Source organism: Martes martes (assembly GCF_963455335.1).
Source record: "Martes martes genome assembly, chromosome: 3".
NCBI classification, from domain to species: domain Eukaryota; kingdom Metazoa; phylum Chordata; class Mammalia; order Carnivora; family Mustelidae; genus Martes; species Martes martes.
Window position 1 is genome coordinate 128,940,563 of NC_137890.1, and position 27,098 is coordinate 128,967,660.

Sequence of the window (27,098 nt, forward strand, 5' to 3'; positions counted from 1 at the left end):
TCTGTGAACATTTTTACTTAATCACAGTTGTCACCATTACCTGCCCTCCTTTCGTTTGAGCAAAGAGAACATAATGACAGGCGACTTTTGTGTCTGGCCCCAATTCCATTTTCAGAGGAATTATAAACCATCTCTTTCATAAGCCCATGCTCTGCAGGAAGTGAAAAAGTGGTCTATTGTTTTCTATATGTCAGAAAACGAATGGATTCCTATATCCCATAGCAAAACCAGGCTAGTATAAAACACTAGGTCATGATCTTGCTGGCTAAGATGTGACTGTCGTAGCTCTTTCATCCAGGCTGGAGCTATGGCCACTGAAATAGCACTCCAAGGAGTGCTGCCTAGAGCCAAAGACCCTTGTTTGCCACTGGAAAGACGGGATTCTCTCTGGGGGGAAAAGTTTCTGTGCAGTTTCAGTTAGTTGCCCTGGGAATATTTGAGATTATTGGGGTTCTCTTTCATGTCACGCAGAACTTGATAAAATTGGGTAAGATAAGAACATCATCTCTTTGAGCTATTGCCTCACACAAGTAGAAGCTCTCCAGTTCTGGAGCTTTTGTATAACTTTTTTTTTTTTTTTTTTTTTTGGATAAGCGCATCCTGGTAAAGTGGTGATTATGAATTGGACCTTAAAACAATAGTTGTACTAATTATTTTTGTAAGCTTCCTGAATTAGCCTTAGGCAGCTGGTAGTGAAAATAATAACAGAAGGGAAGTGGGACACATCAAGAGGTGCTAAAGTAGGTTGGAAATTTTGTTATTCCTAGTAACTATAGTTGTAGCCTGTGACATAGTTAAAATAATTGAAAGTGTCAGGTGGGGGTGGTTAATAAAATACAGCACATATTCGTGGTCATAATAAAACCACATACAAAGTGTGAGAAGTAGGAAATGTTGAAACAAGTACTCATGGAAAAGAACACTTCAATATTTGGGGAGATTACTATGAGTAATTTAAGCTACCATTTCAATTGTTTCAAAGATATTCCAACAACTTATTTAGAGGTTGTTAGGAAGTTTACAAAACAGGACTTTAGTTAAAGTTTTTATTATGGAACTTTTTTTGAGTGTAAGTCAGACATTCTAAGTTTGGTTCATAAGTATCCATTTTGTGATTGTAGAAAACAGTTTCATAATTAAGTAAATTTTCGTAGTTTGAAAGCTTTTGAATCTTTGATTGTATTTGATTAGTTTCACACTAATATTCTACTATTTTCTGATCATATAAAGGGAATTCAGTTTTATTCCACCATTATATAAAACTTCTCTAGGTAGTAGTATGTGCATTTCTTATCAACTCTTATAGTTGAGTTTTAGGACTAGTGTAAAATAAAGGTATCATAAAGTAACTTATTTCCTTTCATACACTTAATATTTAAAATAAATATATATATATTTTAAGTTATTCTCTTTTTTAAAAGATTTTATTTATTTGAGAGAGAATGAAAGAGAGCACGAGAGGGAAGAGGTTCAGAGGGAGAAGAGTCCCTGCTGAGCAGGGAGGCAAATGCAGGACTCAGTCCTAGGACTCTGGGATCATGACCTGAGCCGAAGGCAGTCGCTCAACCAACTGAGCCACCCAGGCATCCATAACTTAAGTTATACTATTCTGCTTTCCATTAATTTTTTCATGTTTCCTTAGTTTAACACTCAGACCTTAAATATAAGAAATCAATGTAATTAATTTGGGAATAGAGCAGCTGGTTAATTAAAGATCATAAAAAATCTTCGCTGATCTCCCATATTTAGCTCTAAATATTTTTTATAACCCTTATTATTTTAACTATCTTACAAATTTTAGCATATTTTACAACTGTTGAAATTCCATGTAGGTTTAAGGGTGAACTTTTGTATTGATTAAAAGCCAGGATCCCGTGAATTGCTACTGAGTTAATTTTTTTTTGTTTTTAGAAACAAAATCCCATATATTTAATATGGGTTTATGAAAGGTGAAAATAATTTAACATGGTTTGTAAACTCTGACACAGTGTTGCTAATTAGGCAAGAAATAAATGTTACATTCCATCTGAAAGGAAAGATGAGAATCCCATCTCCCCAGTGACATCCAATGCCTTCTTCCAACTTACTGATAGCTGTGACCTATTCGGAGCTGTTACATTGAGTCCAGACTGGTAGGATTTCCAGTTCCGGATTCTTCCACCTTCTTAGACCTTCTCCCAATAGCAATGCTTTTATCAAGAAAAAAAGGTATATAAAACTAAAGGGAATCCATTAAACCATTTACAATGTGAGATTGGTATCTTATTCAAAGAATTTGCAGAAATTAGAGAAAAGAGCATAGTTGGAGATTATAAAACATTAAACTTCCACTAATTAGTAAAATTGATAGCTATGGATGGTAAAACACTTCCACTAATACAAATACAATTGGCATAAACTTGAAAATAATTTTTGTTCTTAAGACATCAGTAAAACAGGCTTCCTGCTTTCTTAACTTTGCTAATGATTCTTTTTTCCTTTTTTTTTTTTTTTTTGGCATGAGCTTCTGAATTAGGCTATCCAGTCTATGCTTGTTAAAGTACCAGTCATTCGTGAATTGACTTTTATTGTAAGTGTAGAACTGTGTAAGAAAGTGACTGACGTTGTTAGTGCATGAAGACAAGCTGTCAGAGGGTTTTGGTTGTATGTTACACAGCTTGACTGGTTCCTATCTAAAAGTTAGTGTACTGTGTTTAGTCCTTCTTTATTTAAAAGTGAATCACTAATTTCACTTATCTTAAAATATTTTTAATAGTTGGGACTAATAATCATGCTTTTTATGGGGATTTTGAAGCTTTGTGTCAAGACCATATTTTTGACAATATCAGAAGCTTTTAATAAGGTGCTTGCTGCTGAGCTAATGATATGCTTTTGGTAGTATTTCTTATACCTATCTTCAATAGACATTCAGGCTAGTGTGAATGTAATAATCAAGCCTCAATCAAACCATACTTAGTATGACAAATATTGCATTATACTGTAATTTAGGTATTCATGCTTCTGATAAAGGGCTTAATTCGACTCCTTGAGGAATCGGGAAAACACTATTGATTTTTTACTGGAATGCAAAGTAGCAGCCATTTGTAGTGCAAGATATAAATCACTTCCTAATTAAAATAAAATCAGGAGAAATTAAGAATCTCATGGCCTTATATGTAATGGTACACAATCTTAAGTGTAAAATTATATTTTGTATCAATTGTGTTCCTGTGCATGGGTTTCTGGGCACAAAAAATTTTGCAGCTAATCTTAATAGAAGCAGATAATATTGACTTGAAATTTCTCTTAATTTCTTTCTGTAGGAACATTGCAGTGGACTAAACTACTTACTCCAGATATAATTTATTTATTTTTGTTTTCCCTTTTAAGAAAATGTCAAAGAAATATTTGGACAAACTATTATTCATCATCATATCCCTTTTAACTGGGACTGTGAATTTATCCGACTGCATTTTGGGCATAATCGGAAGAAGCATCTTAACTACACAGAATTCACACAGTTTCTCCAGGTGAGCTTAGTTTTCATAACTGGTATAAATACATGTCATTTCTCCTCCACTTCCTTCCTTTTTAGTTTTAAGTTTATTACCAAAAATAGCAATTCCTTGTGGCATTACACGCCCATTTTTCATTTCCCACTCCCAGAGGCAACTTTTTAAAACTCCTATAATTGTTTCTTTCGGTGATTACTTCCACAGCTTTAAATAATAAACCCACATTGACACTTCTACTTTTTTTAAGATCTTTTTTTAATTGAAGTATAGTTCACACATGATGTTAAATTAGTTTCAGGTGAACAACTTGGTGATTGCCTATTCTGTGCTCACCACAAGTGTACCTCCTGTCTGTCCCCATACAATGCTGCTATAGTACTATGCATTATATTCCCTATGCAGTGCCTTTCATCTCTGACTTATTCATGTCATAAATGGAAACCCGTACACCCCTCTTTCCTTCACCCATTTTGCCCATCCCCCACATGCTTCCCCTCTGGCAACCACTAGTTCTCTGTATTTATGGGTTTGTTTCTGCTTTGTTCATTTGTTTTATTTTTTAGATTCCACATATAAGTAAAATCATATGGTATTTGTCTTTGTCTGACTTATTTCAGTTAGCAATAATACCCTCTAGGTCTCTCACTACTGCTGTAAATGTCAGGATCTCATTTTTTTTAATGGCTAAGTAATATTCCATTGTATGTATATACCACATCTTCCTTATTCATGTATCAAGGGATACTTGGGTTGCTTCCAGGTATCTTGGCTATTGTAAATAAAGTTGCAATAAACATAGGGGTTCACATATCTTTTCAAATTAGTGTTTTCATTTTCTTTGGGTAAATACCAAGTAGTGGAATTATTGGATTGTGTGGTGCTTCTGTCTTTAATTATTGCCAGGAGCCTCCATTCTGTTTTTGTACAGTGGCTGCACCAATTTGCATTCCCACCAACAGAGCCGGAGGGTTCCCTTTCTCCACATCCTCAACAATACTTGTGATTTCATATGTTTCTAATACTGCCATTCTAATAGATGTGAGGTAATATCTCATTGTGTGTATGTGTGTGTGTGTGTGTGTGTGTGTGTATGTGTGTGTTTTAAAGAGTTATTTATTTATTTTAGAGAGAGTGTGGTGGGATAGAGGGGCAGAGGGAGAAAGTGAGAGTGTCTTAAGCAGACTCTGAGCTGAGCAGAGCCCAACACAGGGCTCAATCCTATGACCCTGAGATCACAACCTGAACTGAAACCAAGAGTTGGATGCTTAATGGACTGTGTTGGCCATCTAGATGTTGTCTTGGGAAAATGTCTGTTCATCTCCTCTGCCTGTTTTTCTGCAAATATTTTCTCCCATTAACTACATTGTTTTTTTCTTTTGCTGATGGTTTCCTTTGCTGTGCAAAAGCTTTTTATTTTGGTATAGTCCCAACAGTTTACTTTTGATTTTGTTTCCCTTGCCTCAGGAGACATATTTAGAGAAATTTTGCTAAGGCCAATGTCAGTGAGATTCCTGCCTATGTTTTCTCCTAGGGGTTTCATGGTCTCAGATCTTATATTTAGGTCTTTAATCCATTTTAAGTTTATTTTTGTGTGTGGTGTAAGAAAGTGGTCCAGTGTCATTATTTTACATAGTTTTGTCCAGTTTCCTAGCACCATTTATAGAAGAGACTGTCTTTTCCTCATTATATATTCTTTCCTGTTTTGTTGTACATTAATTGACCGTATAATTGTGGGTTCATTTCTACGCTCTCTGTTCTGTTCCATTGATCTATGTGTATTTTTGTGCCAGTACCACACTGTTTTGATTACTACAGCTTTGTAGTATATCTTGAAATCTGGGACTGTTGTACCTCCAGCTTTATTATTCTTTCTCAAGATTGCATGGCTATATGGGGTCTTCTGTGGTTTTGTACTCTACTTTAAAAATGTTCACTTTTACGTATTTTTCATTGAATTTGAGCTGTGGAAGATTAGGAGCTGGTTCTTTCACCCCTCTCTCTCTATCCCACAGACTTGGATACTTTTTGTCTCCATCACCCATATAATTATGTTATGATTCTGCTTAGATCAATAATCATATTTTAATTATGATAATTTTATAAATACTATGCGTGACTAAAATTACTTTTCTTAGGATTTCTAGTTCTTCTTATTTGTTTAGTTTTCTATGTATTAATGCTAATTCATTCTTAAATTTTGCCTCAGTTATTAACATCTCATTTTAATATATTTAAAACATGAGGTATTCATTCTATCAATTTCGTCTTCTTGGAGCTCTCTAGGAGCTTTTTCTTTTTTAAAAAATCCAGGTAGGGGCACCTGGGTGGCTCAGTGGGTTAAAGCCTCTGCCTTCGGCTCAGGTCATGATCCCAGGGTCCTGGGATCGAGCCCCACATCGGGCTCTCTGCTCAGTGGGGAGCCTGCTTCCCCCTCTCTCTCTGTCTGCCTCTCTGCCTACTTGTGATCTCTGTCTGCCAAATAAATAAATAAAATCTTAAAACAACAACAACAACAACAATGCTGGAGACCCACCTCCAGTGATTCTATTAAAAAAAAAAATCCAGATAAAATTCACTTAACATAAAATTAACCACGTAAAAGTGCATAATTTAGTAGCATTTAGTACAATCCACAGTGTTGTGCAACTACCATCTTTGTCTTATTCCCAAACCTTTCATTACCAGAAAAACCCCTCTGTACTCATTAAGCAGTCACTCCTCATTCCTGTTTCTCCTCAGCTCCTGGCAGCCACCAAACTACCTTCGCCTCTGTGGATTTGCTTCCTCTGCATAGTGCATATGCAGTAGCGCCCCCACATTATTTACAGTTTTGCTTTTTGCAGTTTCAGTGGACCTGTGATCAGCCGTGGTCCAGAAGCAGATAATCCCCCTTCTGATGTATTATCAGAAGTTCAGTAGTAGCCTAATGCTATGTCACAATGCTCACACCATTCACCTAACTTCATCTTATCACTTAGGCATTTTATCACCTCAAGTTATCACAAGAAGAAGGGTGAGTACAGTACCATAAGATATTGGAAGAGGACAAGAGAGAAAGAGACCACATTCACATAACTTTTATTGCAATGTAATGTTATAATTATTCTGTTTTATTATTATTTTAGTGATTACTGTTAATCTCTTACTATGTCACATTTAGGAATTAAATTTCATTGTATGTATGTATGTATGGGAAAAAAACAGTATATATAGGGTTTGGTTCTATGTGCAGTGTCAGGCATCCATTTAGGGGTCTTAGATAAAGACCCATGGATAAAGGAGGACCACTGCTGGTGGAATTATACAATATGACTTTTTATGTCTGGCCTTTTCTCACTTCGCATAATGTTTTCAAGGATTATCCATGTTGTAGCATGTATTACTACCTTACTCCTTTTTACAGCTGAATAATATTCCATTGTATACATATACAATATTTTGTCTATCCATTCATTAGTTGATGGACACTTGGGTTGTTCTCGCCTCACCTTTTGGCACTTGTGAACTTTGGAGTACATGTGTTTGTTTGAATACCTGTTTCCAAATCTTTTGAGTATATCCCTAGATATGAAATTGCTGCCACGTAATTTTATCTTTAAGTTTTTGAAGAATTGCCAGACTGTTTTCCACAGCCCCTGCACCATTTTCTTGGAACTTTCTGACTTGCTTCATGGTTGCAGGCTGGAGTTTGTATTTTTTGCATAGCTGTCAGTCTGTCAGTCTGTCATCTACCTTCACCATGGGAAATCCATTTGTTTTTCTTTTATGTTGACTCTCCTGTTTTTTGCATTCCATCTCTTCCTTTATTATGGTTTACTTCCTCTTTTTGGTGGAATGCTTCCTGCAAGGGCTTCTTGAGGAAAGTAAAATAATTTTTTTGTGAGACTTTCCATATCTGAAAATCTCTGCACTGTTTAGAGTTAGTAAACAGTGCAGAGTTGTTGTTGTTTTTTTTTTTTAAAGATTTTATTTAGTTATTAGAGAAGGATTGAAAGAGGGGCAGGAAGGAGAAGCACTCCCCACTGAGCAGGGAACCAATGTGGGGCTTGATCCCAGGACTCTGGGATCATGACCTGAGCCTTAATCAGATGCTTAACTGACTGAGCCACCCAGGTGCCTGACTGGGTATAGAATTCTACTAGGAATTATTTTCCTCCTAATTTTGGAAACATTTCTCTTCTATTTTCTTGCTTCCGGTTTTGCCACTGAAAAATCCAGTGCCATTCTCATCTTGATTCTGTTTTGAAACATTTATTCACTCTGGAAGGTTTTTTTTTTTTTCCCCCTATTCTTCAGTATGTTGAAATTTCTTGATGATATTCCTTGGTGCGGGCCATTCAGTGGGCTCTTTGAATTAGAAAACTTTTGTCCCTCAATTCTTGAAAATATTCTTTTTTTTTTTTTAAGATTTTATTTATTTATTTGACACAGAGAGAGAGATCACAAGTAGGCAGAGAGGCAGGCAGAGAGAGAGGGGAAGCAGGCTCCCTGCTAAGCAGAGAGCCCAATGTGGGACTTGATCCCAGGACCCAGAGATCATGACCTGAGCCCAAGGCAGAGGCTTAACCCACTGAGCCACCCAGGTGTCCCTTAAAAATATTCTCATTACTTTTATTTATTTTCTTTCTTTCATTTAATATGGTAAGCATATTAAATGTATGATTTAGTTTTTTCTTCTCTTCTACTTTTGAACATTTTATTAAGTTCTAATTTTGTCACATTTCAAATTTTCAGTTAAAAAGAACTGAATATTCCTTTCTGAATATTCCTTTTTAAAAAATAGCATATTCTTTTTTCATGGATGTGCTATACTTCTCCCTTCTCCAAAGATATTGAAGGCAGATGTTTTTTTCCTTCCCCTGCGAAGTGTCTGTTTTCTCCAAGTTTCTTCTTCTTTGTTTGTGTTTCTTTGTTTGGCTTTACTCATGTCTGATTGTCATTGGACTTCTGCTCATATTTAAGAGTAAGGCTTATTGAGTTCCTGGTACTACTTATTAATTCTTGACCTTATTGTAAAGTTCGCTGGCTGGACTGTTCTTTTGGGGTCCCTCTGATGTCTGTATGTTCAGGTCTTTTCTTTTGCAACCCACCTGGAATATTCAATCTGGCTTTTGACGTTCTGGTTGCTGAATAAGAGTGGAGGGCTGGAGGTCTCAACATTCAGTATGGAGATGGACTTTCATTGACTTACTTCTTTTCAACTGTACCTGGTCTCCCCTAGTCTGAAGACCCTCTGTTACATTCTCAAGGCAGTGAACCTCTAGTCTTTTCCCAGGCTTGGGAAAGGGCAGAATCCTGGCTACAGTGAAGCAATGCAGGTGACTAACTGCATTTTAAACAGACTTCCATCTAAACCTCCTATCTGTAGTTCCACTTTCACTGTCACTTCTGCGGGTACTAGTGTAGCCAATTCCTGAGTGTTTCAGGGGGTCTTGGATTTGGGGGGTCTTAGTCATTGAATTGCTTTTTGGCTTTTTCCATGTCCAGTTTTCTTGAGTCTGCTTATCTGTCACTTGCCTTTCTGCTCTCTAATCTTAAAAATGTAGTTGCTATCTTCTTTTCTGTTCTCTTTGTCCTTGAGTGTCTGTTTTTAGTTCCTTTACTGTGATTTTAGCAAAGAGTGGAGTTTTAGAAGACACCAGAGTTACATTACTAGTCATTCTCATTCACTGCCACAGTTTCTGAAGCTCAGCTGTTTTCATCTCATAGTTAGATGAAATACATTTTAACACGAGCATAACTTCCTTTTTTAACCCTTTCCTTCAGTTCCCCTATCCACACTTGAAATCTGAAAGCGGACTTGTTTTATCTTTTATTTATTAGAGTATCTTTATCTTTTAAGATTAAAGTGTCTTTTTAGAGTATCTTTAGGTATTTTATCTTTTGTAAGCCTAGGATATTGTTTTTCTTTATGCGCATGATCACAGTTTGAACACTATATCCTTTAGGTGTGGTTGTTTGTAGAACCCAGTGCTTGTTCTAACACTTGCACATTTAGTGCCCTCTGACTGACGCTGTAAAATGCACAAACTGGAGAAGTTGAAAATATTATTTATTTGAGACATGATTATTTAAAAAAGGAAATGATCCCTGAAACTAAAACTACACTATACAAATTTGAATTTAAATAAAATCTTGAAAGAAAAAAATAAAATTAAGAAGGAAATGTTCTTCCAACTAGTGTTTTTTAAGATTTCTCTAAAGATGGTTTGTTCTTGTCATTGGTTCCCTCACATTTATTTTTTTTTTTTTTAATTTTTTATTTATTTTCAGCATAACAGTATTCATTGTTTTTTCACCACACCCAGTGCTCCATGCAATCTGCGCCCTCCCCAATACCCACCACCTGGTTCCCCCACCCTCCCACCCCGCCCCTTCAAAACCCTCAGGTTGTTTTTCAGAGTCCATAGTCTCTCATGGTTCACCTCCCCTTCCAATTTCCCTCAACTCCCTTCTCCTCTCCATCTACCCTTGTCCTCTATATTATTTGTTATGCTCCACAAATAAGTGAAACCATATGATACTTGACTCTCTCTGTTTGACTTATTTCACTCAGCATAATCTCTTCCAGTCCTGTCCATGTTGCTACAAAAGTTGGGTATTCGTCCTTTCTGATGGAGGCATCATACTCCATAGTGTATATGGTTCCCTCACATTTATTAAGGAATATCTAATTCTACCCTGATGTATTACTTATACTACATAAACTGGAGAGCTTTAGATAGGAACCTTCTTTTTTTCCCCTTCATTTTGCTTCTCATTTGAAGTCCTTAATGTTAATTTTTTAACCTTTTTATTTTGAAAGACTTTAAGTATATTTAAAAATAGAACAGTGTAATGAATTTCCATGTACCCACCAACCAGCTTTAGCAGTTATTAACTGTTGGCTGGTCTTATTTTGTCTGTAGTCTCCACTGTGCTTCCCCTGGACCATTTGGAAGCCAATCTGATACCCTCTACAGTTTCATCTGTGATACTTTACCTATGTATTTTTAAAAGATACTTAGGAGTCCTCCATTTGTAACCTAATAGAAAACAGAAAATCTGTCCTTCCAGCATTACTCTTGCAATGAGGATTCTGCTTTGTCTTTACTATAAAGGTCCACATTTTCTCCAGTACCGAGTGTCATTAATGAGGCTTCATTGTGTCCATGGTTGCCACTGGATATTTCTGAGAGACTAAGACATATAGATGGAGAAAGACTTGACAAAAACATAAAGAAGGAGGAAAAAAGGAGAAGTGAGGAAGGCAAAACATATATAAGACATGGAGTGGACCTGTGTATATTTCTTTTTTTTTTTTTTTAAAGATTTTATTTATTTATTTGACAGAGAGATCACAAGCAGGCAGAGAGGCAGGCAGAGATAGAGGGGGAAGCAGGCTCCCCGCTGAGCTGAGAGCCCGATGCGGGGCTCGATCCCAGGACCCTGGGATCATGACCTGAGCTGAAGGCAGAGGCTTTAACCCACTGAGCCACCCAGGCGCCCCAACCTGTGTATATTTCTGATGCCGCTTAGGAATATTCTTTCTGTGAGGGATACTTCCAACAATATTTTAAGGTTGAAATAAAGACCTTTCATTTCAGTGATATAGTTGGAGGTGATAGGAAGGAATGGAGTGAGTAGGGGGAATGAAGAAAGTAGGAGAGGACAGAATTCACAAATATGTGGAGATTATACAACACATTCCTGGATAATTGATGGATCATAGAATAAATCAAAAGGAAAATCAAAAAGTGTCATGAGACAAATGAAAATGAAAACACAACATACCAAAATGTATGAGAAGTAGCAAAAGCAATTCTAAGAGGAAAGTTTATAGTAATAAACACCGACATTGAGAAAAAAATAAAGAATCTCCCTTTACATCTCAAGGATCTAGAAGAAGAAGAAACTAAGGCCAAGGTCGGCAGAAGGAAGAAAATAACAAAAGTCAAAGGAGAAATAAAGGAAATATAATAACTAGAGACACAATAGAAAAGATCAATAAAACTGAGAACTGTATTTTTTTAAGATACACAAAATCGACAGATGTTTAGATTGAGGAAAAAAAGACTTAGAAATGAAAGAGACATAAATGATAAGAGAAATACCAGGGATTGTAAGAAACTACTTTGAATATTTCTGTGCCAACAAATGAGACAACCTAGAAGAAATGGATAAATTCCTAAAAACATATCCTACCAATTCTGAATCATGAAGAAATAAAAAATCTAAACAGACCAATTACTAGCAAGGAGGTTGAGTCAGTAATTAAAAACCTCCCAAAAAGACAAATATAAGACCAGATGGCTTTCCTGGTGAATACTACCAAACATCTAAAGAAGAGGTAATACCAGTCTTTCTCAGACTCTTCCAAAAAGTAGACGAGGAGGGTAAACTTCTTCCAAATTCACTTTACAAGACCAGTGTTAACCCTGATACCAAAGCCAGCCGAGGACTCTGCAAGAAAAGAAAACTACAGGTCAGTATTTCTGATGAAGATAGATACAGATAGCCTCAACAAAATATTAGTAAACTGAATTTTAAAGATTTTTAAAAATTATTTATTTACTTGACAGAGAGATATAGCACAAGTAGGCAGAGTAGCAGGCAGAGGGAGAAGGAGAAGCAGGCTCTCTGCTGAGCAGGGAGCCCGGTGCGAGACTCAATCCCAGGACCGGGATCATGACCTGAGCCGAAGGCAGACACTTAACTGGGCCACCCAGGTGCCCAGTAAACTGAATTTAATAGTACATAAAAAGAAGCATACACCATGATAAAGTGGGACTTATTGCTGGGATGCTAGGAGAATTCATCATATGTAAATCATTACATGTGGTATACCATATTAACAAGATAAAGAATAAAATCATATCATCTCAATAGATATAGATACACATTTGACAAAATTCAATATCCTTTCATGATAAAAATGCTTAGCAAATTAGCTGTAGATGGAACATACCTCAACATAATAAAGCATGTACATGACAAGCCCATAACTCACATCATGCTCAGCAGTGAGAAGCTGAGAGCTTTTAAGATCAGGAAAAAGACAAGGATGTCCACTCTTACAACTTTCATTTTAAAAAGTACTGGAAGCTTTAGCCAGAGCAATTAGTCTGGAAAAAGAAATAAAAGACATCCAAATTAGAAGGGAAGAAATGAAATTGTCCCTTTTTGCAGATGCCATGATACATATAAAAAACCCTAAACAAACAAACAAACAAAAAAAACCCCTAAAAAAGTAAAAACACACACACACACACACACACACACACACAGAGTTAGCACTGATAAATGGCTTCAGGAAAGTTTCAGGGTACAAAATCAAGATACAAAACCAGTTGCATTTCTATACATTAACAGTGAACTATTAAAAAGAGAAGTTAAGAAAAACAATCCCATTTGTAGAACATCAAAAAGAATCATATACTTAAGAATAAATTTAACCAAGAAAGTGAAAAATCTGGTCATACTGAAAACTGTAAGCCACTGATGAAAGAAGTTGAAGAAGACACAAATAAATGGAAAAATAATTGTGTTCATTTATTCAAGGAATTAATATTGTTAAAATGTACATACTATCCAAAGTGATCTGTGGATTCAACACAGTCACTATCAAATTCCAATGGTACTTTTTAACAGACTAGAGAAGCAGTCATAAAATTTGTATGGAACCACAAAAGACCCCAAAGAGCCAAAGCAATTTTGAGAAGAACAAAGCTGGAGACCTCACACTTTATGAATTTAAACTATAGTATGAGGCTATAGTACTCAAAACAGTATGGTTTTGTCAAAAGACAGACACATAGATAAATGGAACAAAATAGCCCTGAAATGAACCCATGCATATATGGTCAATTAATTTCTGACAAAAGAGTTAAGAATACACAATGGAGGAAGGGTAGTGTTTTTAATAAGCAGTGTTGGAAAAACTGGATATCTGCATGCAAAAGAATGAAACTGAACTCCTATCTTATACCATACACCAAAGGCAACTCAAAATGAATTAAAAACTTGAGCATAAGACCTGAAACTTTAAACTCTTAGAAGAAAACATAATAGGTAATTTCCTTGACTTCAGTCTTGGCAATGATTTTTAAAATTTGACCGAAAGCAAAGGCAGCAAAAGCAAAAATAAACAAGTAGAACATCAACATGAAAAGCTGCACAGTAAAGAAATCAATTGACAAAATGAAAAGGAAACCACTGGAATGGGAGAAAATATTTGCAAATATATCTGATAATGGATTAGTATCTAGAATATACAAGGAACTTATACAACTCAATTACATACATATATACATAAAAATAAAAATGGGCAAGGGACGTGAATAGTCATTTTCCCAAGGAAGACATACCAATTGCCAAGAGGTATAGGAGACGTTTTCAACCTCACTAATGATCAGAGATATGCAAATTAAAACCACAATGAGATGTTACTTCATATTTGATAGGCTGTCTATTATCAAAAGACCAGAGACAACAAATGCTGGCAAGGATGTGGAGAAAAGGGAACCCTTGCACATTGTTGGTGGCAATGTAAACTGGTACAGCCACTATGGAAAACAGTTTGGAGGTTCACCAGGAAATTAAAAATAGAACCACCTTATGATCCGGCAGTCCCACTTCTGGGTATGTATCCAAAGGGGAAAAAAAGTCACTATTGCAAAGAGGTAGTTGTACTCCCATGTTTATTGTAGCCAATACAATAGCCAAGGTATGGAAGCAACCTAAGTGTCCATTGGCGGATAAATGGATAAAGAAAATGTGTGTGTGTGTGCACATACACACACAGACACACACACTAGAATAGTATTCACTCGAAAAAAAGAAGTCCTGTCCTTTGCAATAACTTATATGAACTTGGGGGACATTACACTATGTGAAAAAAGCCAGACAGAGAAAGCCATATTACAAGATATCACTTCTATGTAGAATCTTAAAAAAAAAAAGTTGAACACATAGCAACACAAAGTAGAATAGTGGTTGCCAGGGGCTCATTGAGGTGTGGGGTGGTGAGAGAAAGCAGGAGGAGCTGGAAAAAGGTTACAAACTTTCAATTATAACATGAGGAATGTCTGAGGATGTACAGTGTATCATGGTGACTATGAATAATACTGTGTTGTATAACTGAAATTTTTTAAATAGACTCTTTATTTTAGAGAGGTGGGGGAGGGGCAGGCTCCACCCTGTGAGTGGAGCCCAACACGGGCTCAATCTCAGGACCCTGCGATCACAATCTAAACTGAAATCAAGAGTTGGACACTTAACTGACTGCATCACCTAGGCACCCCTGTATAATTGAAATTTGCCAAGAGAGTAGAACTTGAGTGGTCTCATAAAAAAAGATAACTATGTGAGGTAATGGATGTGTTACTTAACATGGTGAAGACTCCTTTCACAGTGTATGCATATATCAGATCATGTTTCACACTTTAAATATATTATGATTTTGTTAATATTATCTCAAGAGATATTTTAACATTTTTTTTAAAAAGTAGAAGAGGGGGAAAAGAAAATTTTGTCAAATCATGCTGGTTGTTAATTTTGTACTTACCAGTTGAGTTTTAGTTCTCCACTCCTGTTGCTCTTTTCAAGGAAATCTAAACATTTAGATGTTTGATGATAGGTGTTACAATGTTTAGATGTTTTCCTAGTGTTATCATCTAATTTTTTAAAGTTATGACTATTGAAAGATTTAGTAGTTTTCATATACTTGTCTCTAGCCTGCCAAACTATTAAGAAAAAATATTTTAGAAACTTGTTTTGTTGCTGGGATGCCTGGGTGGCTCAGTTGGTTAAGCGTCTACCTTCAGCTCAGGTCATGATCCCAGGGTCCTGGGATCAAGTCCCACGTCAGACTCCTTGCTAGGCAGGGAGTCTGCTTCTCCCTCTGCGTGGCGCTCCCCCTGCTTGTACGCTCTCTCCCTCACACAAATAACTAAATAAAATATTTAAAAAAACAATGAAAAAACTTGTTTTGTTGGAGAGAGAGATAATGAGCAAATGTATTGCTTCTTTTAGAGGAGGAGGCAAGCACTCTCTTATATGTGAATTTGGTTATTATGGTCAAACCACACATTCCTCAGTTTTCATTTGAGCACCGACATATAGAAAAGATGTCCTTAGGGGCGCCTGGGTGGATCAGTCGGTTGAGTGTCTGCCTTAGACTCAGGTCATGATCCCGGGGTCCTGAGATCCAGCCCCCACATCAGGCTCTCTGCTTACTGGGGAATCTCCTTTTGCCTCTCACTCTTCCTCTGTGTGCACATGCTCTCTTTCTCTCAAATAAATAAAATCTTAAAAAGAAGGATGTCCCTTTAAAGAAAATTAGAGAAGTAAGTTTTATATAACATTAAATATTATAGCCTGTCATCTAGAGCATATTGAACATAGCCTACTTCTTGCTTGATTTAATATTCATTTAATTGTAGTTGTCCAAATGTATATTAATTATTCCAAAGGTAACCTTGTCCATGGTAATTTATAAATGGCGTTAAAGCTTAATTCCTGTGCATGGAAATGGGAACTATTTTCATATTTACTTACAGTGCTGTGGAGTCCAGTGTGTATAATATTAAAGCCAAGGTGTGGATTTTTTAAAAGATTTTATTTATTTATTTGACAGAGAAGAGATCACAAGTAGGCAGAGAGGTAGACAGATAGAGCGGGGGGGGGGGGGGAAGCAGGCCCCCTGCCGAGCAGAGAGCCCGATTCGGGGCTTGATCCCAGGACCCTGAGATCATGACCTGAGCCCAAGGCAGAGGCCTAACCCTCTGAGTAACCTAGGCACCCCAAGACATGAATGTTTAAAAGAAATTTAAACATCTTTTAATGTTTAATGGTGTCCTTCCTCTTCAAAACATGCAATTGGGATGTGCTTTGACCAATCTAATGTCCTATTTCCAACTTTTCTCTAGGAGCTACAACTGGAACATGCAAGACAAGCCTTTGCGCTGAAAGACAAAAGCAAAAGTGGCATGATTTCCGGTTTGGATTTCAGTGACATCATGGTTACCATTCGGTCTCACATGCTTACTCCCTTCGTGGAGGAGAACTTAGTTTCAGTAAGTAGAAAACAAGTGCTTCATTTTCTGTTTCTTTAAAAATTTTGAACCCTTGGGTCCCGGCTTGCCTCCTTGGACCCTAGAGTCTCAACTACTCTAACTTTATGTTTGGTTACAGAAGGTAAACAGGTATGTGTGAGGGAGGTGGGGGTGATGGTGAATTTCCCCGGATCATAGCTTTCTCAGAGCCACCATCTTGCTTTCATATATTTCCAAATTGTTTATTTCCATTTATAGAGTCCAACCAAAGAAAACAAGGAGTTTGTAGGCAAGGGTGTGTAATTACTTTTTCCAGTGGCAGTACCTCTCCCAGACACTACTGCCTTCACTTTGGCCTCTTTCCATTCCACCAGGCTCCCAAAGCCTTGCTATAAAGATGGCTCCTTCCTCTGTTGCCTGCAGGGTGCTGTTTGCTAGAGGAATCATCACTGGCCTCTACACTGTTTTAATAACCATGGCCGAGGCAGAAGGTATGGAGGAAATACGTGGGCATCAGCCTCTGTGGCTCCCTCCTCTCTCTGCCCCTTCACCTGTGCATTCAGTCTGCATGGACCAGATGGGTTTTTTTGTTTGTTTGTTTTTCTGTTTTTGTTCTGTCAAACTGCTAATCTCAACAAAGTAACCATCTGGACCAATAGCAAACTGATGTCATTCACTTCCTCACAAAGAGTGGTGAAACCTTCCTCACTTACCAGTTTTCTTGTTCATGCATTGTACTTACGTATAAGTTTTTGATTGCTGCTTGTTTTAAATGGAGGGAAGCCAGTGAGTACTTTTGTTGTTTCAGCTGAAGATCATTATCCCTGATTTAGACCAGGGTAGAAAGATCAACTTCTGTTCTTTTTCTTCAGTGAATTTGAACATGGAGCATGTCACCTTGTCCTACACATTTCACCTCCTTGACACCCATCTCCCACTCCCTGAACCCTCACCTCATACCCCAGCCAAAAAATGAGAGAAGGAAGGAAAGAAAGGGAGAGAGGGAGGAAAGTGGTGGTTGTGGTGGGGGGCTATCCTGGGGAAGGACTCACTCAGTGCCTTGGAGTGAGGGAACCCATTTAATCTTTTCCAATTGGGTCACATAGACCTATTATAGCTTCAGCTTACCAAATGGCATTTCAATTCCTAAAGGAATGTATTAAGTAATTTGAGTTCTGCTTCTGGGTCACTGGCATCCAAATTCAGGCTAACACACATATCATCTATGTTTGGGTTAAGGCATGTGTGTGAGGGATGGGTGCCTATCATTACCTACACTGTTCTCAGTAGACCTTTATGATTAAGGTCACGCTGGTATTTCCATAAGTATTTCGTTGAGTTTTTAATAGAGAATGTTTTTAATCGTATGGGTTCCTCTGACTCCTGGCTTAGAAATTAGGCTTTATAAACTATGAAAAATATTCTCTTTGAGTTTATGTCCAACTGGTAGAGAGAGAGCTTACCTCCTCACCCTGGAGAAGTAATGAAGGCCACATTGCCCCCCATTGGTCCTCAGGCATGAACCTCTTCTGCACCGTTCCACTGAAGATCTAATTTCTGGTGAATAAATCCTCCCTAGATTTTCTCTACATTTTTTGGAGTTTATGGTAGTTGTACCTTTCATGATGTAGAGCCCAGCACAAACTGTTAAATATCTTAATTATAACAGTCGCCTTAAAAAAAAAAAAGATTAGGAGGGCTGATATAGTGAAATAGTCTTAAAATGTAAAGTTAGCACTTTACATTTTACACCTTACATGGTTTTTGTGTGTCTGTATAGGAATAAAAGCAAGTTTAAAAAAATACTCTTTATGTTGTACATTGATGTTTGAATTATGCTGGACTAGCAAGAGTTCCATAGTTGAGGATCTTGAAAATCCTGTTTAAATAACCATTGTTTTTGATCTGTGATAATTGTATTTGTTGTTTCTGACCTTATAGGTAGATGAACCATGAAGTCCAACTTCCAGATGTTGCTTTCTTCCTTAAAACCTAAATTACATAGACCTCCCTGAGGGCGTGAAATGCACTGAGTGTTTCAGTATGATACTTTCTTTGTCTTTATGGACTGGTTGTTAATCACTTTAATAATGAAGACTCCTTTGGATCTTCTTTGGGAGAAGTGTAGTGTCCTTAAACATGTTTTTTTTGTTTTCATTTGTTTTTTACACTTTTTGTGTTGTCATTTCCTAGGCAGCTGGGGGAAGTATCTCACATCAGGTCAGCTTCTCCTACTTCAATGCATTTAACTCCTTACTGAACAACATGGAGCTTGTTCGTAAGATTTACAGCACTCTAGCCGGCACAAGGAAAGATGTTGAAGTCACAAAAGGTAAGACTTTAAAAATATGTATTGATCTGTGTCTGCATTTTCACTCTTCTTTATCTAGCGCGTGAGATTGGTCTAAGTTTACCCCTCTGAAGCCAGATCTAGAAAGTATGTTGCTATGTGTATATGCTTCACTTGGACCCCAGTGATTTACAAAAACCCAGGTGGAATTAATGGGATGCTGGGGTCAGGAATAGAAAAGTGCTTTGACAGTTTTGAAAAGAACCTTGGCCCAATCTGTCAAACTGGTCAGTGGCAGTGCAGCAGCAGCTTGTTTGTTCTAGGAAAGAGTTGCCCCAGAAAGATGGGCAAGCCTGTTCTTTTTGCTATATTTTAGTAGGGTGTTTAGGTGATTGGAGAATAGCCAGTTCTTTTATCTTGTAACCCTGGAGACCAAAGCAAAGAAACAAGATAAGAGAGAGGATTCTAAAGAGATCGCTTCATCTTTGAAGTTAATTTGTCTGGTTTTGCTGTTCATGATGTTAATATTTTATCTTCTGCCAGCTTTCAGAATTTCATAGTTGAACTTAGGTATTTAAATTCAGTTTTATATTTTTAAAATAATACTAAGATCCCTTCAGCTTTCAGATCGTAGTTGGTTACAGTACAAGCATATTAAGAATCTTTTCAGATTTTAAAATACTTTCTTTTTCTTCTAGAGGAATTTGCGCAGAGTGCCATACGCTATGGACAGGTCACTCCACTAGAAATTGATATCCTCTACCAACTTGCAGACTTATATAATGCTACAGGGTAACTATTTCAATAATTCTTTGTGATATTTATTATAGGACAGTTTCTTTAACATGTAAAGCAAGGGTATGCTTTCAGTTCATTTTAACAGTAGTTAATGCCGTCCACAAATTCAGAGAAAGAGATAGGCAATATGAGAAACGGGACGAGGGAGAGACAGGAAGATAGACCTTTAGGTCGGGGAGATGGACAGAGAGAAGGGGAGAAAGGAAAGGGAAAAGGAGAAGAGGACGGGGGAAGGGAAGGAAGAGAGGGAGAGAGAGGTAGAAGAAAAGAGCAGGGTTAGCTTAAGGGGCTTGAGAGAGGGAAATGGGGGAGGGAAGAAAAATAAGAGTAGAGGGGAGTGAGAAGTAAGAGAGGGATGGGAAAAAATGATTTCATCTGGACTCGATTACATATAAGAGATTTGTGAAAATTTGCCCAAGTTTATCAAATAAACTGAAGTACATGTTCAGGAGTCTTATAATGTTATTGGTTTATTGTAAATGGTGATTTTACTGAATAGTATATATCATTTTTTGTTAGAGGGTATCATTTTTGTTAAATAGGCCTGTGACATTATCACCATGCTTATCATCCCAGACAAGCTCAGATGTTTTATGCTTCCGTTTTATAGACTAAAAACAAAACAAAACAAAACAAAGCACATTGAGAGTTTTTAATTTGCAAAGTTCTTTTGCAAATAAAAGAAAAAACTTTAACTCTGGCAGGATTTGTGGGGTGGGGAGCTTATGCTCTATTAAGTAATAAGATTTTTTTTTAGACGCCTTTAGTAATTATTTAAGTGTAGGAATATCTGAAAAATGGGAGTTAATGGTAGAGCTGAGAACTAATAGAAGCTGAGTATACCTGGGTGATTTATTGCCTTCTTGCTACATAATGAATTGTTAGGCTGGATATGATACAGAATGGACCACCCCATCTCTGGTGATTGACGTGAAATGTCAGGCCATATCTCATCCATCTAGAATTCACATTTTTAGCAAAGGTACTGAGCCTCCTTCATGATATAAACAGTTTCAAAAAAGTGCTTTTCAAAACAATCTGAAGTGACCTACCTCATCATGGAGCAAAATTATTTTTAAGTAAATTTTTGGAAAACAGTAGTTTATGGTTCAAAACTTGGAGCTCAAAAGAGGGTGCCATAAAAAGTCTGTCTTCTACCTTTGTGCCTTTCATTAAGGACCACCAGTATTTATCAGTTTTGTGTTTATCCTTCTCAAGGTACTTTGTACCTGTGAATTAAATATGTATGCCAAAGGAATATGTTTAGTTATGTGCGAACTGTCAATGTCTATACTTTGCTTCTGGTAATATTAGTTCTTTTCTTTTATTATGTATCATTGGAGTTTTATTAAATTTGTGTACTCCACATTATTTTTCTGGGGTCTTTTGCTTTTTGTTGTGGGAACCTGGGCCTGGAGATTTTTTTTCTCTACTAAAAAATGATCTGGGTAAATAGAGAAATACTACTTTTAAAGCATAGTTTTTTTCCTCCACTCCTTTGTTTTTGTTTCTGAAGAAATATGATCTTGGTATGAGGAGTTTGTTGGTGTCTAACAATTTTCCTTTTCCATATTTTTGCCTGAAGGCGCTTGACTTTGGCAGATATTGAGAGAATAGCCCCGTTGGCTGAGGGGGCCTTGCCTTACAACCTGGCAGAACTTCAGAGACAGGTAGGAGGCATCTCGTAAACAGAATCGCCCCCCAGAATGCTGAAATCATGTAGACAATGGCCCAGAGCCTGTGAATGCTATGAAAATTAAAAACTACTTTCTAGAAAAAGATCTGACTTAGCTCAAAGATTACCTTTGTAGAACTTTTACACCCACCCTCATGAAGTATTTTTATGGGGAACTAAATTTATGTTTTTTTTTTCTTTTAGCTATTAAGATAAGGAAAATAAGAGTGCAGACATACATGGGCTGGACTTCCTTCTTCCTAGAACTACTAGTCTTTTTTCCTTTCATTTGTATAGTGACATTTAGCTATCAGTGTTAAGTTCACTTTGAATCATTAGACTGATATTTATAGGGCTTTTAAAATATAAAACATTCTTCTAATGAAGTAAATCTTTCACTGAGATTGTGCTTTATAGATTACAATAACGCAGGAAAACTATGTAATTAATGAACCAGAAAGAAAACCTTGACTATTATTACAAAATGTAAGCATTTTTTCTTAAAGGATGATTTAAAACAATAGCTCTGAGTCCCATAAAGTTAATACAGTCCCATTTCTGCTTTCAAAAATACTATCTTAGGGGCACCTGGGTAGCTCAGTTGGTTAAGCGTCTGCCTTCAGCTCGGGTCATGATCCCAGGGTCCGGGATCGAGCCCTGCATAGGGCTCTTTGCTCAATGGAGAGCCTGCTTCTCCCTCTCTCTGCCTCTTTGCCTACTTGTGCTCTCTAGCTCTCTATCAAATGAATAAATAAAATCTTAAAAAAAAAAAAAATCTATCTTAGTGGGAAAATAAACCCCATGATACTACATGGAAGAGTAGACCAGAACAGTAGTTTTATTTTTTTAGGTCTTGTTTTAAACTGACACCCTTAACTTCTGTAGTGTTCAGAGGCAGTCTCAGTTGTAGTGATGGTCACATGGCTTTATGTTAGGGGTGAGGGTTAGGAGGTCTACTCCCTGTCCTTCTGCTGTCTCCCTGCTTTAATAGATGAGGCCTGTGTCCCACATAATTCCTTAGGAGACTGTGGTGCCCTAGGAGACATTGAAAGGGTGTGGGGAGATGGGGAAGAAGACTGGAAACAGAGAGAAAAAACTAAGTGGGCATGCCACAGAAAGAGCCCAAGTTTGCTTTTTCTTTAATGCTGCCACACAGGTGAATAGCCACGTGTGCTAGTGAAAGATCGGGCATGTAAGTCAGGCTCACTTTGGGAAATTTGGTAGGAAATTTTTCTTCTACTTGAGGTCCATGGAATGAGGATTCTCCCTCTGAAGCTAATTAGAATTTCTACTTCTACTTTACATAATAAACAAGAACTTTTTAGTTAGATAAGTAGACTAAAAATAGAAAGTATTGATTTTTATGTTAATACTTTCTTTGCTTGGAATGGAATAAAGCTTCCTGAAGATTAAAGTATACCTGTAACCCATTACAGGTATTAAAGAAGTTTAGCTTCTTTAATAGCAAAAAATTCTTATCTGTTGCCATCAAAGTTTATTTCCACTGAATGTTCTCAGATCCTTTAAAAAATAGGTGGATTTATTCCAGTTCATTGATTTATAAAATTTAATGAATTTATTAAGTAATTGAGACATTGAAATATTTAAAGAGCTTAGTGAATTGAATTTTGCATTTTGTAGTATACATTTATAAAAATTTGGTCTTGATGTTTAAAAAAATTGCATTTCGAAGGGAGGTATTTTTCAGTGCTAATAGGTCTATTAATATAGATTACAAAATAATTATATTTCCTGTGCCATACTTTTTATCTGTGACATATTTATTTTATAACTGGATTAATCCCCTTTATCTTAATGCCCTTTATCTTAATCCCCTTTATCTAATTTGCCCATCCCCCACCCACTTTCCTTCTGGCAACCATTAATTACAACAGCTAAGATATGGAAGTAACCCAAGCGTCCATCAGTAGATGAATGGATAAGAAAGATGTGTAAACGTATGCGTGGGCGCGCGCGCTCGGAAATAGAATTCAGTCATAAAAAAGAATGAGATCTTGCCATTTGTGACACCATGGATGGACCTAGAGGGTATTATGCTAAGTGAACCAAGTCAGAGAAAGACAAATAGCATTTCATTTCACTTAAATGTGGTATCTAAAAAACAAAACAGGGGTGCCTGCGTGGCTCAGAGGGTTAAAGCCTCTGCCTTTGGCTCAGGTCATGATCCCAGCGTCCTGGGATCGAGCCCCACATGGGGCTTTCTGCTCAGCGGGGAGCCTGCTTCCTCCTCTCTCTCTGCCTGCTTCTCTGCCTACTTGTGATCTCCGTCTGTTAAATAAAAAAATAAAATCTTAAAAAAAAAAAAGATTTTAAAAAACAAAACAAAAAACTCACAGACCCTTAAATCTTGTTTTATAAGGGCGAGAATATTGAATTCAAATCCAGATGTGACCTATACGCAAGGAATTTTGTTTTATTTTCCCTGGACTTATTTCCATTCCAATCATACATTTCAGGAGGTATTAAAATCTAGCTTTTTTCTTCCCCCTGTGTAATCTTCTGCTTTTCCTTCCTTTTCTTCTCTCCATTTATAGTGTGCTATTTTGAAGGGGCGGTTCTTTTTATTGGATTGGCCTCCAGCCTGAAGCTGTGTTTTGGTTGGGTAGTTTGACTTGTTTACTGGCATGATCTTGCCTTATCTAATTCTCATTTATAGAATGAGATACATTCAACAACAAAAGCATAAGAACTTTCTACTATCAAATGAGGTCTCAAGTCATTTCCTATCATACACATATGCTTAGGGAACAGGTTAAAAATCAGTTAAGATTCTCAACTCTTATTTTGCTTTGAAAAACACTTAATTAATCTTATTAAATATCACTTTCATGATCATAATCATAACCTTAAGGGAAAGAGTATCTTTTCCTTTGGCCCATTTGCTCACGGTAGGCGATCTTGTACTTAGTGCTAAGTATTTTCTTTCAGCCTAAATGCTAAAAATTCAGTACACAGTCATTAACAGGAATGACAGCTACAGTAGCATTTCTACTTATGAATATTCATGAAGTGAAATCTATAGCATTAATTAAATTAATTTACATACCTGAATACAAGTGAACCATAAGTTACAGTGCTAGCTAAGCTTTAAAAAACCTTCTTACTGACCATATATTGTACTTAAAAAAAAATGCTGTTTAATAAGGGTGGAGGCCAAAAGCCATTTAGGCATTTGTGTATTTATAGAGATGTTTTTAGCTAAGAATTAAAGAAAACTATAATTCTTTAGTTTTCATACAGTTTTGTAGGGCTTATAAACATTCTTTAAAGGAAGACAGGTTAAAGAAAATGTGTGTGGGCACCTGGGTGGCTCAGTTGGTTAAGCAACTGCCTTTGGCTCAGGTCATTATCCTTGAGTCCTGGGATTGAGTCCCACATCTGGCTCCCTGCTTGGCAGGGCGTCTACTTCTCCCACTGACCTCTCTCCTCTCATGCTCTCTCTCATTCTCTCTCTCTCAAATAAATAAATAAAACCTTAAAGGAAAAGAAAAAAGAAAATGTGTGTGGTTGAACACAGGAGAGCCTTTTCATATGAATAAGAATTAGTGGTTACTGGATTCTTATTTGGGATCATAGCCCTTTTATTCTGTAAGTTTTAGTTCAACATATTCTTTTGAAAGGAGACATAGTTAAAAATAATAATCTAGGGGCGCCTGGGTGGCTCAGTGGGTTAAAGCCTCTGCCTTCAGCTCAGGTCATGATCCCAGGGTCCTGGGATCGAGCCCCACATCGGGCTCTCTGCTCAGCAGGGAGCCTGCTTCCTCCTCTCTCTCTGCCTGCTTCTCTGCCTACTTGTGATCTCTCTCTCTCTGTCAAATAAATAAGTAAAATCTTTAAAAAATAATAATAATCTATGAGAATGGAGCTTATTTTCACACAGTATTGTGATTGAGAAACTCCATTTTAAAAAAAGCTTTATGTGCACGTTTTTAGAAGTTAAAAATATATTTCTGTCCAAGAAACAGACTCTGAACTATAGAGAACACGCTGATGGTTACCAGAGGGGAGGTGAGTCGGGGGTGAGGGGATGGGTGACACAGGTGATGGGGATTAAGGATGACACTTGTGATGAGCACTGGGTGTTCTATGGCAGTGTTGAATCACTATATTGTACACCTGAAACTAATATTACACTGTATGTTAACGAACTGGAATCTAAATAAAAACTTTAAAAAAAACTATATTTGCTGTGTTTAAAAGATAGCATAACAGCCACATTGTTTTTAAAGGATTTTTAAATCTAAGCTAAAATGCCATTACTAGAATTTCTTCAAAATATATGATGTTAAAAACATCATCTTTGCTGTGAAGATACTCATTGTGTTTTCAACTATGTTAATTTTGAAACATAGTAATCAGAATTAACTGGTTAGCTTCACTTTGTTCAGTCCATGTTTAAAAAACTGAGGCATGTTTAGTCAATATAATACATTGAAGTGATCCCAAAAATATTTTTGGATTAATAAGTGAAAATTAAAAAAAAAATTTAAAAAGATTTTATTTATTTATTTGACAGAGATCACAAGTAGGCAGAGAGTTAGGCAGAGAGAGAAGGGGAAGCAGGTTCCCTGCAGAGCAGAGAGCCTGATGCGGGGCTCGATACCAGGACCCTGGGATCATGACCTGAGCTGAAGGCAGAGGCTTTAACCCACTGAGCCACCCAAGGGCCCCTGAAAATTAAATTTTTAAAAAAACATTTTATTCCATCTCATTCCTTATAATTTCTACTTTTAGTGTATGTTTAAAATGCGTAATATCTGTATTTGGTTTTTGTTTTTTCTTTAAAGATTTTATTTATTTATTTGACAGAGAGAGACACAGTGAGAGAGGGAACACAGGCAGGGGGAGTAGGAGAGGGAGAAGCAGGCTTTCTGCTAAGTAGGGAGCCTACCGTGGGGCTGGATCCGAGGACCCTAGGATGATGACCTGAGCTGAAGGCAGACACTTAACGACTAAGCCACCCAGGTGCCCCTAAAATGCATAAGATATGTAGTTTAATAAAGTATATTACTTTTCAATTCTTATAGATATTATTAGTACAATATAACTATGTATGATTTATAAATGAAATCATATGTTGGGGGTAGATGCTTGAAATCTTCCTGGCAGGAGTGTTCAATTGCAAAGAGTTGTTAGAGCTGTTGACTTGAAGAATGATGAAGAGTCACATCATTCTTGGGTGGACAGGAAACTGGGCCATTGCTCTGCTTGTTCCCCATCTGACGAGACCTGTAGCAAGTCTTTAGTCCTGTCCATACAATGGACATCTTACCTTTGTATGCACAGAGGACTGACTAAAAAATTAGTCCAGTGTGGTCTCACTGTGGATAGAAATTGCTGAAAGCCTCTTCCTGGTGGTCTCACAAAGGAGTTTATTTACAGAAGATTGAAAAACATTGGGCCCCTGAGGGCTGCATTAGGGCCTAGGTCTTGAGTACTTGGTAGAATACTCTCACCCTTTGGGAGATAGTACATCTCTGCAAAGTCTAAAATTAGTGTTGTTATTATAGTGATAAGAAGAACAAAAAATAATTAACTTTTCGAATGGCCCATTTTTCGCTATTCTATGAGTGAATCAAAATTAGCCTTATACTCATTGTAGTAGGATATTGTTAAAATATCCTACTCTTTCCCTTATTAGATTTCAGATAAAAATATCAGCTTCCAATTATTAATTGCTCTCTTTTGTTACAGCATGTAAATTAAACATAATGGATGGCTGGGTAGTTGCTTGGGCTAACTTGATAGGAAAAAATATATTTCCTACAAGATCGTGGTGATGTACT

General features: G+C 36.9%; 1 protein-coding gene across 1 annotated transcript in view; it reads left to right on the plus strand.

The window, feature by feature from the left end:
* SLC25A12 (solute carrier family 25 member 12) overlaps window positions 1-27,098 on the plus strand; it is a 103,866-nt gene that overhangs the window by 37,372 nt on the left and 39,396 nt on the right. The window contains exons 5-9 of the mRNA XM_080799813.1: window positions 3,370-3,509; window positions 16,403-16,549; window positions 18,722-18,860; window positions 19,517-19,610; window positions 21,202-21,286. Coding sequence (XP_080655939.1) covers window positions 3,370-3,509; window positions 16,403-16,549; window positions 18,722-18,860; window positions 19,517-19,610; window positions 21,202-21,286 — 605 coding nt within the window. The remainder of the gene's footprint in view (window positions 1-3,369; window positions 3,510-16,402; window positions 16,550-18,721; window positions 18,861-19,516; window positions 19,611-21,201; window positions 21,287-27,098) is intronic.